General features: G+C 53.0%; 1 protein-coding gene across 3 annotated transcripts in view; it reads right to left on the reverse strand.

Annotated features, from left to right (window-relative positions):
• ORAI1 (ORAI calcium release-activated calcium modulator 1) overlaps positions 1 to 11,796 on the reverse strand; it is an 18,137-nt gene extending 6,341 nt beyond the window's left edge. The window contains exon 1 of one of the 3 annotated variants that reach the window (XM_059408358.1): positions 11,191 to 11,796. In XM_059408358.1, the coding sequence (XP_059264341.1) occupies positions 11,191 to 11,490 (300 nt within the window). In that variant the 5' untranslated portion in view covers positions 11,491 to 11,796. The remainder of the gene's footprint in view (positions 1 to 11,190) is intronic. The other 2 variants (XM_059408359.1, XM_059408360.1) reach the window with 2 other exon arrangements.
• Between the last annotated feature and the right edge of the window lie 1,172 nt (positions 11,797 to 12,968).

The raw sequence follows: 12,968 nt of genomic DNA on the forward strand, positions 1-12,968 counted from the left end.
GCTGGGAAGCCATCTCGTCCCCAGCCCCCCTAGCCCCCACTCTGGGCCCCGGGCCCGACAGCTGACGCACTAGCTGCTTCCCGGTTCCTGGAGACGTGCGGACCCAGGGTCATCGGGGACATGTTCTGGGCCTGCCACCTGCTGCTTCTCACCTGGGCCTTGCAAATCACCCTCATGTGAAGGAGGCAGCTCATCAGATCTGGGCCGGGAAGAGCGGGCAGTGGGCACAGTGCCAGGGTCTGCCTGCCCGGGCTGGAGGGACTGGGGCAGCAAGTGCCAATGACTGTACCGTCAAGTATGTTGACCCTTCCCACACAGTGTTTGCTGTGTATGCAGCAGGCGGAGTGGACCAATGCTGAGATGTATCCCCTAGCCCCGTACCAGCTACCCTAACCCTTCCTTACTCACCCTGGGAGAGGGTCGGCTCCTTCTTACCCCACTAGCTCTCCTTCTCCCTGAATGCCTGGTCCTGTTTGCTTTCACTTCTTACACCTTTCTGTACCCTTACTTTGGCCTGCAAAGACCATGTGGGCCAGTGACTGGAAACATGGGCTCTACAGCCATGCTGCCTGGCTTTGAACCTCCACCCCCTCTGCCCGTTCTTGGGTTTTAAGGCTCCAGGGCAAGCGGCTTCAACTTTCTGGGCCTTGGTTTCCTTATCTGTAAAATGGGAATAATGGTACACGATCAGGGGATTGCTGTGAGGACTAAGTTGTTTGTAAGATACTCAGGCCCATGGAAAATACTTCGAGCGTGGCCCAGAGTAAACACTCAATGAAAGTGAGCTTTATTATTATTTTTCGGCTTAGAAACCTCGTCTCCAAACCCACTACCTCTACATGGAACCCTCTGGGGTTTTCACCCTCCTGGTGGAAGAGCCACACTTGGGATGATGTCAGAACAGCAAGGCCAAAGTGGGGGAGCCTGAGTCCTGGCTCCAGAACCATTCCTGCCTCTTTGTTTGACCCTGGTCAAAACCCTCCCCTCTTGTCTGTAAGAGGAGGGAGGTGACGAGATGCAGGCCTCAGGCTAGAGCTGACATGCGGTCTGACCCCCTTGAGAATCTGGTGAAAATCATGGATACACCCTCCTTAGAATGTTCAGGTGTATATATATACTCACAGGACTTTTCAGACAGTTTCAATGAGACTCACAGACTTTTTGCCCTACGCTTGTTGCAACGGATGACCATATAACCAGTTCAGCCCAGAAGTTCACAAACAATCCCTACAAACCTGGGGCAGTGCCATCAGGATATCAACTGTTTTTTTTTAAAGATCACTGGCCTAACGCCAATCCTGAGAATTCTTAGACCCCACATGTGAGGGCAGGCCACCAGGGCACAAGGAGTTAAGGGACACATCCCAAGCCCCCCTGGTCTCTGTCACCAGGCCTGCTACCCTCGCTGGAAAAGGGGGGCACCCTCTAGCAATGTGTGCCTCCTGCCACCACCTCCCCACCCCCAGCACTTCCTCTTCCTGTTTTGGCCTGCTGTCCCGGAACCTGAAACCAGAGAAGGGACAAGCAGGAGAGCCCGCTGCTTGGCTGCCCCATGTCCCCTGGCTAAATTTATTCACTTTCTGGAAATGTCCAGATGCATTAGGTCTGTGAGGCCCTGACCTGAGCACTGGGGGGGCACACACTAGTCTGCTCCCTTACAGAACAGATGGTGTCTCCTCCTCTACGTAGCCATGAAGAATGAATGGGTTCCTTCACTTACAAAGCTCGTGGGTGACCCTGGACAGGTGTTTCAACCTCTCTGTGCTGCATCTATAAAACAGGGGCCCATTTATGGTTGTTATAAGCATTCAGCAGGCTAAAGAATATAAAACCTTAGAACAGGACCTGGTGTATCATAAGCTTAATAATTATAAGCCACATCATTGTTGTTCTTTTTTTAAATTTTATTTTATTTATTTATTTGACAGAGATCACAAGTAGGCAGAGAGGCAGGCAGAGAGGGGGAAGCAGGCTCCCTGCTGAGCAGAGAGCCCGATGCGAGGCTCGATCCTAGGACCCTGAGATCATGACCCGAGCTGAAGGCAGAGGCTTTAACTCACTGAGCCATCCAGGCACCCCACATCATTATTATTCTTTTACAAATAAGGAAACAGTCCCAGAGAGGTGAGGTCAGCTGTCCCAGAGGTTGTGACTGGTACTAAGTGGAAGCTCTGAACTCAAGTCCACTTGGCTCTAGAGCCTGGGGAACGTAGCAATGCTTTTCCCATAAGGATGCTGCAACCAATCGAACATTTATGTTCCCTCTAAATCCACACTTTAAAACCCTAACCCTGGGGCGCCGGGGTGGCTCAGTGGGTTAAGGCCTCTGCGTTTGGCTCAGGTCATGATCTCAGGGTCCTGGGATCGAGCCCTGCATCAGGCTCTCTGCTCAGCGGGGAGCCTGCTTCTCTCTCTCTCTCTCTCTGCCTGCTTGTGATCTCTGCCAAATAAATAAATAAAATCTTAAAAAAAAAAAAAAAAATCCTAACCCTGACTTGATGGCACTGGGACGCAGGGCTTCTGGGAGGTGACGAGGACACAGGATGGAGCCCTCTGAGCAGGATCAGTGCCCTTAAAAAAAAAAAGAGAGAGAGAGACAGCAAGAGCCTGGAGAGCCCCATGCCGCTCCTGGGATGGGAGGGGCACTGTGGGTAGACAGCAGCAGTGAGTCAGGAAGCCAGTCCCTCAACAGATTCTGAATCTGCCACCACCTTGATCTTGGACTTCCAGCCTCCACAAGTGGGAGGAAATAAATGTCTGTTGTTCAGAAGCCACCCAGTCTGCCCAGACAGACGTAGTCGGAGGAGATAGATGAGGTCTTGACGTGTAAACATTTAACACGGGGCCAGACCACGGGAGGGACTCAATAAATTTTAGTTGAAAAGAAAAGCAGGTGGCTTGAAGCAGAAGAAAAATAGCCCAGCGGTGTCTGGCTGGCTCAGCTGGTAGAAAATACAGCTCCTGACCTCAGGGTCCTGAGTTCAAGGTCCATGCTGGGTGTAGAAATTGCTGAAATAAATGAAATTTTAAAAAAGAAAAAAGAAGGGGCGCCTGGGTGGCTCAGTGGGTTAAAAGCCTCTGCCTTCGGCTCAGGTCATGATCCCGGGGTCCTGGGATCCAGCCCCGCATCAGGCTCCCTGTTCGATGGGAGGCCTGCTTCTCCCTCTCCCGCTCCCCCTGCTTGTGTTCCCTCTTGCTGTCTCTCTCTCTCTCTCTGTGTCAAATAAATAAATAAAATCTGTTTAAAAAAAAAAAAAAAGGCAGAGAAAAAAAAGAATAACCCCCCGGACACTGTCAGCTCAGGCTGGAGAGAACGGACACCATGGGCCAAGGTTCTGGCCTCCAGGATGGGTGAGGAGGTCAGATCCCCACTCCAGGCCGAGTCTGCCCCAGTTCCAAGCTGGGACATAAGGAAAGAGTGTGCCCCAAACCACACTGGGCCAGATGGCTACCTTGGCAGGACAGAGACCATCCTTTTCAAACCATTCGTCAAACTCACAGGATTAAGGATGAGAAATCACAGCTACTGGGACATACCTGGCCTGGGGGACCCCAGAACCTGCCAGCCCTCCCCGGTCTTGATCTGCGGGAAGGCTAGGCACAGCAAAGCCTGAAATGCTGGGCACTCCAAGGAAGAGGAAAGGCCTTGATGCCAAGCTCTGGAGGAAACCCCATCACCTTTATCAGCCCCGACAATTCCTGGGACCATACAGGTTGGCTGTGTGTACCGTTCCCACACCGGGGACCAAGTTCAGCGCCATGGGGTTGCAGAAAGATACAATGTGGAGAAGGAACAGACGGCAAGCATCTCGGATCCTGATAAAAACCATTCAGAGCAATACAAGCCACTGTTTTTTCCAGAATGCTTCTCTCTTGGGAGATCCCCACACATACATAGAGAATCAAGTCAAGGGGGCCTGTGGAATCCGGCAGGTGACTCCCAAGGCCCCAGCTGAGTCCCCGAGAGATCCGATCAGATCAGATTGCAAACAGCTTTGCAAGGTAAATATAGCCAGAGTGCTGGTCCGTCAACCCAAAATAAACAGCTCCCAGGCAGCCAAGGGCCTGCCTGAACCTCGCCACACGGGGCCTAACGGGATAGGAAGGACGAGAGACTGCCAGCCCCACCGCACACTGGTCCCTGGACCCCGCACAGGGGCCACTGGGATGCCAATTTTTAAGCATGAGCCAAGAAGAGGACCATGTGATTCTGCAACGGGTGGGGCCTGGCTGGCCTTGCCAAGCATTCGCCTGCTACGCCCGGATGCCAACCTCGCCTCACTCCTGCTGGGCTCCATGGAGACCCCCACCACCTGGCGCCTGGAAGTCCAGGCCCTTCGGAGGCAGCCCTCCCGTGCCTGACCCAATCCCAGTGTCCACAGTTGGGAGACCCACCTGTCCTTTCCAAGCCTGGGCTTCACTGTTCACTCTTTTAGCAGAGGGGGTGGCCCTGGAACAAGAGGGCCGCCAAGCAGTCACCCAGGGTCACTGGGAGCTGTCTGAGCCTGCTGGCCCTTCCTCAAGTGCAAACCATCTATTAAGAGATGATCGAGGCCTAGTCTAGTGGTTTACAAACTCTTTTGACCACTACAATCCAGTACTCCAAATGTTTCTATAAATAGATACACTTTTATAAAAGAAACAAAAGTTTCCCCAAACAACACTTCTCCTGAAAGGCCCCCAATAGAGACTATTCTTACAATAAGCAATGCATGCTGCTCTTTTGTTCTGTTCTTTCATTTAAAAAAAAAAAAAAAAAAGGCTGGTGCAAATCACTAAATTTATGTCATAAGCCAAACAGTTGAACCTGCAGGTTCTGGGGAGGACAGACAGGCCCAGGCCTTCTGGACATCTCGCTAATTCCAGCTTCCCCAGGTTTCACCTTCCTCCCCGCCTCTGCACTCTGGGGCCTCCCAGGTGAGGCCAGGACGCCTCACCCGCTGCTGGGAAATGGGTCCTGTCACAGGCTCCCCCACTGCCACAATTACCAAACCTGTTCTAAAGACAGAATTACACGACTTGTTCCCCACCCCCCACTCTTATGATCGCATCAGAACTTCCAATGAGGGGCACCTGGGTGGCTCAGTGAGTGGGTTGAGCCTCTGCCTTCGGCTCGAGTCATGAACTCAGGGTCCTGGGATCGAGCCCCACATCAGGCTCTCTGCTCAGCGGGGAGCCTGCTTCCCCCTCTCTCTCTCTGCCTGCCTCTCTGCCTGCTTGTGATCTCTGTCAAATAAAGAAAATATTTTAAAAATAAAAAATAAAATAAAATATTTAAAGTAAGTAAGCTAATTAATTAAATGGCAGAATGGAGTAGTTTACCATCAAGACTATGTGGCCTGTAAAGCTGAAAGTATTTACTATTTGACCCTTTACAGAAAAAGTTGGCTCATTTCTGGGTTAGACCAAGGCTCAAAAACCAAACAGGGCTGGCTACCAAATCACAGTCCCACAAGATTCTCCTCGGAAGCAAGGAGTCTGTGGTCCTACCAGTCTGCGGCATTCCTTCTGGGGAGTATATTAAAGGCTACTCAAGGGATGCCGGGCTGGGTCAGTCAGTGGAACGTGTAGGGCTCTCGATCTCAGGGTTGTGGGTTCGAGCCCCAAGTTTGGTGTAGAGATTACTTAAAAATAGAATTTATGAAAGGCTACCCAGAAGTCCCATTAGTGAGCAACCTGGTAGCTTTTGCTCACACACAACCTTCTCGGCTTTACTTCTCCAAGGGACCCGACCCCAACTCCAAACACCGATTTCCATCACTCCACCTTGAGAAACTCTATAGAGTTCTCCTTTGCCAGGCCTGAACCCAACAACCAGCAGAACTCAACAAGGTTCCCCGCTGAAAATTCCAGAAATTTCATGACAGGCATTTGTGAAGTTTTACGAAAGTCTTCTCAGCTAGGCAGGGAGCTCCCCCCTCCTTGGGGCACTCGACAAAGTTCCATTTATAAACAGTCTGGAGTGCACAACCCCACATCTGGAAGGATTCAAAGGCCCAGCTATCAACCAGCTACGGCAGCGGCAGCCAGAGGGCGGGTAAGTAGAAAGGGTTCCAAATCAGACCCACCAGTCCATGAATTCTACTAGCTGGGTATCTTAACCTCTGTGTTTCCATAAAACTTAGGGTTTGTTTGTTTTTTTTTTTAAGTTTTTGGGTTCTTTTTGTTTTGTATTGTTTCAAAGATCTTGTTTATTTGACAGAGAGGAAGAGAAAGAGAGCACAAGCAGGGGGAGGTGCAGAAGGAGAAGGAGAATCAGACTCTCCAATGAGCAGGGAGCCCTACTTGGGTCTCAATCCCAGGACCCCGGGATCACCACCCGAGCTAAAGACAGACGCTCAACGGACTGCACCACCCAGGTGCCCCTTAGCTTTTGTTTTTAAAGATTTTTATTTATTTATTTGAAAGAGAGCGAGAGCACAAGCGGGACAAGGGGCAGAGGGAGAGGGAGAAGCAGACCCCCACTAAGTGCAGAGCATCCTGCCCTCGAGATCATGACCCGAGATGAAGTTAGATGCTTAACCGGCTGAGACACCCAGGTGCCCTGAACCTTAGTTCTTCCATCTATAGTACATACCTTTAAGAGCTGATCTGAGGATTAAATAAGAATGAAAGAGAAGGGTCCAGGCTCATGCCTGGAAATTAGTAAACAGGAACATCATCAAAATTATTCTAGGGGCGCCTGGGTGGCTCAGTGGGTTAAAGCCTCTCCCTTCGGCTCAGGTCATGATCCCGGAGTCCTGGAATTGAGCCCCGCATTGGGCTCTCTGCTCAGCAGGGAGCCTGCTTCCTCCTCTCTCTCTGCCTACTTGTGATCTCTGTCAAAAAAATAAATAAAATCTTAAAAAAAAAAAAAAGATTATTCTAGAACTCCTTATGTAACTCTTTCCCTCCAAAACCTTGCATGGCTCCCTACTGCCTAAGAGTTCAGACTTTTCAAGGCCTCCCAGTAACGTCTTCCCTGACTGGATTCAACTTTTTCAGCCTCTCCTTACACACTCACAACTCCAAACTACCCCAGCCCCACTGCCTTTCCCTGAGACCCTAAATTTCTCATCTTTGTAACTTTGTTCCCAACCCTTCCTCTGATCAGTGGGCTCTTCCCCATGCCCTAACTCTACGACTTCAAGGTTTAGCTGGAATCATATTCTTCTAGATCAGTTAATCCTTTTAGAGCAGTCCCAGGAGAACAGTGAGTGGGATTCCTGAAAACCTGGGCCAGGTACACCCTAAGTGCTTTGCAAATACTAACTCAAAGAATCTTCAGGGGCACCTGGGTGGCTCATTTGGTTAAGCGTCTGCCTTCAGCTCAGGTCCTGATCCCAGGCTCCTGCATTGGGCTCCTTGCTCAGTCGGAAGCCTGCTTCTCCCTCTCCTACTCCCTCTGCTTGTGTTCCCTCTCTCTGTGTCAAATAAATAAATAAAATCTTAAAAAAAAAAAAAAAAAAAAAAAAGAATCTTCACACCAACCCTATGAGGTAGGTACTACTATTATCCCCATTTTACAGGTAAGGAAGCCCCAAGGCCCAGAGACATCAAAAAATAACTTCCCCGGGATCTCACGGTTATAAGTAGCAGAGCCGGAATTTGAATCCAAGTTGTCTGGCTACACAGTCCTCGCTCTTACTTTGCTCGGTCATTCTGGACCCTCCCACCTCTGTCCTCCTGCCACTCCGGTAAGTTCTCTTCCACAGCGACCAGGCTACACCAGGGTCACAGGGCTCTGCAGCTTACCAGCCAAGGAACCCTGGGCAAGTCCTTCACCTGGGGACAAGCACCTACCCTCACCAGGTGGTGTGAAGATCACAAAAGAAGGTATAAGTAAAACGCTTAGCACAATGTCTGGCCTATGACAAGACCCCAGTGAACAAAAGCAACGATTACTATTGGTAATCAGCCCCGTGAGCAGTGAGAGTAAGGTCTCCCTTATCTCCATGCCCGCTGAACTCTGAACATATCCCAGAGGCTCAATGCCTTACAATTTCAGCTCTTTCCTCCAATTGATGTTCACAAAAATTCCAAGCAACTTCTGAACCCAGCTCTGGAACCTGGGAACAAAGGGTGCTCGCGGGCAGAGAACTTGAGGAAGGAACTAATCCAAAAATAATTGATCCCAGGTCGTGGAAAGCATTTTGTTTACGGCAGCAGACTGACCTTCCCAATTATCTTCTGCTTAGGCTAACGTTACAGCCTGCCCTCCCCAGTGAACCAACACTGCCAATGGGTTCACCGTGATCCTGCAGGACACAGGGTTGGGCCAAGGGGGCCGCCTCTCACAGAGATAAATGGAGGCACAGATGACCCGAGTCACAGCCCACAAGGGTACCCTCGGCTCAAGAAGCATCTGCAGCAGATCATGTCCGGCACACAGAGCCCCTGATTTTGGAGTCTGGATGCTGAGCCCAGCAGGGGCCTGTTGTTTCTAGGAATGCCGTCAGGAGTGGGATTCTTGTCTGCAGACTAGAGAGGGTCCAGCTAAGGTGTATACGGTCAGATCCCCAAAATTCCTCCATATCTTGTGGGCCCGGTCAGGACTCTGGATGAATCTTCAGGCAAGTCCATGGCACTGCAGGATATGTCTCCCCTTTGTCCACATGAGAAAACGGGCTCCAGAGTACACAGCCGCTTGTCTGAGATCCCACAGCCTATCTCCCCAGTACATCAGGGCGGCTGGCCAGGCCTTTCCGCCCACCAGCAGGGAGTCTCTCAATCCCCTCCAGGCTCCTGGGAGACCCTCCTTCAATATCACCTGCTGAACAGGTGAGCCTGGCAGCCTTGCCAACTCTCCCACCCTCGGAGATCAGAGGTCACATCAGTGCCTCTCTGGTTTTCCAGGTCTCTAGGAAGGAAGCCCTCTGGGGGCAGGAAGTTGGTTGTGCTGACTCACCGGCCAAGGGAGAATAGTCCAGGAAATTCACTCACTCTGTTTCCATGGTGCTGGGTCCTGTGGCACCCCCTTCTCTCAGAGGCTCACTCACAAGGCTTGGTGTCTGTCGTAGGGGCTGGGGCACACACAGACCTGCCTCTCGGGTCTGTCTGTCCACCCCAACTCCATTTCTCCCAGACTCACAGCAAACAGTTATCTTCTCTTGTAACTGTATCCCCAGAATGGAGGCCATGATGGGGTTCAGCCCCTCCCTGCTGGAGGAACTTCGGGAGTTCATCTGCGGAGCCAGGAAGCCTTCTCCACCCTGACCAGGGAAAATAAAGGTCCCCAAGATACAAATCTGGGTGATCCAAGGCTCACCCAATGCCACTGGCTGCCCCTGCCTCCTGACTTCCTGCAGTGTTTTCAGCAGGAGGAAGAGGAATGTCTGATTAGGAGGCTGGCCTCTCGAGGACAAAGAGGGCTCCAAAGGGCAGGAAAGTGCCACCCATCCGATCCTCACTTCTCCTGGAGTGGGAAGGGACCTGGGCAGCTATGAATTTATGACCCCAAGAAAAAGGGGAACAGGTGTGCCACCATCTTAAACCCAGAGCACAGCTGTGAAAAGCTCATGGTGTCAGTCCCTTCCCCCAAACTGTAACATTTTATTTTGCTTAACTTTCCTGCTCTCTCTTTTCCTAGGAGACCTGGTCCGAACATGTCCGTGGCTGGACACTGATCAGAACTCCATACACCACAAAAAGCCTAAGTGCCCAGTGCAGTTCTGGATGCCAGCAGACTCAGGTTCAAATCCCGCTCTAGCAGACTAGCTGTACAGCTGTGGGAAAATGCTGCGGTAAAACCACCTCAATAGGTGGTTGAGGAGTTAGTGTGCAAGTTCAGGGAACTTAAACAACGCCTAGTACAGGGTGAATGATTGGTTAACGGTCAGCTAGTCTTAGAGATCCTTCAGGCAAAGGCAGAGACGGGTCTCCAAGGATTCGGGAGTGACAGAACAGAATTCCATCCTATGACCTAAAGCAAAAACCAGTGTGCCACTCCCTTACACAAACACAGATCCTCTCATCCCCTCTCAAGGGCTTCCTCTATTTAATTCTTAAAGTCAGAGCTACTTCTAAGCAGCAGCCTTCATTTACTGATTCAGAAGTCAAGATGCAGAGAGAAATGTGTCTCAAGTCACACAGGCAACAAAGGGTGAGCTCGGTGAGCTCTGCCCCTCCCCGCATCACCTGGCTTTTCCACTGAGGCCCAGTGAGCTCTGGACCCACTCAGGGCTTCTGAAGAGTTCAGACTCCACGGTCGGCCCACTTGTTTGTAGAACACAGGGAGAGTACTAGACACACTCCCAAGAAAACACTCCCTCCCTCAAGGCCAAGGGCTGAGCGCACTCACTGGGGAGGCAGGAGGGCTCTGGGCTAGAGACCTTGGGAGAGGAGGCTGCCTCACTCACACAGGCAGGTGTCACATCGTGATCACCACCAATCGTTCTGCAGGCCCTGCTGTGGAAGACTCCAGGCCTGAGGGCACCCTTAGGACCACTTCCCGGCCTAACCTGCAGCCTCACACTCCCCACCCTTCAGAGGCTTCTCACTCCAGCCTAGCCCGGCAGGGGAAGAGGAACCTGTGTCTGACCCACGCCTCCAAATCAACTGAAAGCCCATTCAAGGGGAACATGTCCCACCCTCCTCCCCCACACCCAGTGACTCAGTGGCAAGTTTCTGGAGAAGAAACTGAGAGCGGAGAGTGGTTTTCAAAACACTAGGCTGAGGCTCTCGGAAAATGCAGTGGGAGAAAGAGTGTTAGGAAATCCCCTCTACTAGGTGATAAAAGGTCTTGGCCAATACCTTTCGGCCTCAAGTGTGGGGTCACAAGAAAGACAGCTCAGGGGTCCGACTCCTCCTCCTCACCGCCTGACACCTGCTTCCACGGAGCTCAGACCCTGCACGTCCTTCCTTCCAACAATGTTGTCCCTGAACATACGTGGGACTGTCTTCTTACAGATCTACTTCCAAGATCCTGCTGTGTCTCTCCACCTGCTGCATCAAAGTTGCCCATTCAAAGGCACCTGAGTTCCCCAACCCTAGACATTTGTCTGACACCCAATCTCCCTCACCAGATGTCACTCGTCGCCCACCTCTTCTCAGGTCCAGTACCCCTGACCCCCTCCAGCGTCCACGACACCTCTCACCCAGATCTGCCCCGCACCCCCAGTCCGCCCGGCCTGCTCCCTGTGGACCCCGTCGCGGCTGCTGAGGGAGCGTCCAGGACAGCAGAGGGGGCAGGGCAGGGAGGCCCGAGCTCACCATGGCGAAGCCGGAGAGCAAAGCAGAGGTCCGGCTGGAGGCTTTGAGCTTGGCGCGACTCAAGTAGAGCTTGCGCCAGGACAGCGCCTGCATCGAGTGCTCGTTGAGGCTCATCACCTCGGAGTAACTCTGACCGATCCAGTCCGGGTAGGTGACGGCGGCTGGCGGAGGCGGCGACCCCGGGGGCTCCCCGTCCCCGCTACGGCGGCGGCTCCGGCGGCTGCCGCTGGTGGTGCTGCCGCCGCTGAGGGGAAGCTCGGGGCTGCTGCTGTTCGGGGGCGGGGCGGGCTCCGGATGCATGGAGCACGGTGCAAAGGCGCGGGCCGGCCCGGGCTCCTGCGAAGGGAGCGGCCCCCACCCTCCGCCGCACCTCCGCCTCCGCCTGAGGCAGCCGCCGCCTGCCCGCTGCGCGGGCTGGGCTTTACCCGGCCGGCCGCCGAACACGAGGAGGAGGTCGAGGAAGCGGCTGCAACTCCAGCTCGCAGGCCCGCGACGCCGCTCGCAAAAGCCGGGGGCCGCCCGGACGCGAGCCTGCGCGCTAGCCAGCGTCCAAGATCCCCCGGCCGGGACCCTCGGCGCGCGCCACGATTGGCCGCCGCCTGGGGTTGATTAGCATGTGCCCCGGCCCCTTCCTAACACCCCGCCCACGAGGAGGTGGGCGGTGCACGGGCGAGTCACGTGACTCCTATCCTCGGACGGCACCGCCCACCGTCTCGGGCGACGCTCTGCGAGCCCTCGCGGCTCTTCCTGGAAGGTCTCCAGGCCACCAGGCCCTCGCTCGGCTCCTGGCGGCCAGCGCCTCCCGACTCCTCAGCTGCTCCGATGGCCCCTCGCCCGGAGCTCGGGCTCCTGGGTCGGGCCGCCTGAGGTCACTTCACTTCTTGGCTCCTCCTGAGGCCCGTTCCCCCTTGGAACCATGTGGCCGAAGGTCTTGGGGGATAGAGCAGGCTGAGATCCAGAGTTCGTTCAGTCTGTGCTTAACTGAGCAATGACCCGAGGCCGACACGGTTCTGATCGCTGAGAGGGGCGTGGTGGTCAAGATCCCCAGGACAAAATCCCCTGCATTCGTGGAGTAAATTTTAATAGTTTAGGTGATAAATGTGTAGAAAAAATAAAGCAGGCTAATGAGGGTGAGTAGTGCAGGGGTTGCAATTTGTAAAAACTTACTTATTTGAGAGAGAGCGCGCAGCGGGGGAAGGGCGGAAGGAAAGAGAGTCCCAGGCCAACTCGGAGCTGAGCGTGGAGCCTAACTGGGGTCTCGATCTCACGACCCTGCGTTCACCACCCTATGGAAACCAAGAGTCAGATGCCTAACAGACTGGGTCACATAGGCGCCCCGTGGGGGTTGTAATTTTACTTTTAGAATGCTCGGGACGGATTTTTTTGGTCTGTTTTGCTCAGTTTGTTCACGTAATGGTTCATCAGCGTTTGCTGTGTAATAGCCCCAATATTTTTTGAATGAATGACTGTTCAGACCCATTCGGCAAGTGTTTACTGAGAACCTTTTAAAAGTGCGAGGCTAAGGGATTCTGGGAAAATAGTAACCTTCATGGACTCTTATATTTTAGTGGGGACAATAGGCAATAAATAAGTAAGTTTACACTTTTCTGACTTGGTCACATCTGAGATGAGACCCGAACCAGCGATGCAAAGAGCCAGGAAACTGCCTTCCAGGGGAAGGGGACGGAGAGTGCAAAAACCCTGATGCAGCAGTATCTTGCTGCTGGAGCATTAGGATGGCGATTTAGCTGGGGAATAGTGGAAGGCAGAGGGGAGGT

The sequence above is a fragment of the Mustela nigripes genome, chromosome 8 (genome assembly GCF_022355385.1).
Source record: "Mustela nigripes isolate SB6536 chromosome 8, MUSNIG.SB6536, whole genome shotgun sequence".
NCBI classification, from domain to species: Eukaryota; Metazoa; Chordata; class Mammalia; order Carnivora; family Mustelidae; genus Mustela; species Mustela nigripes.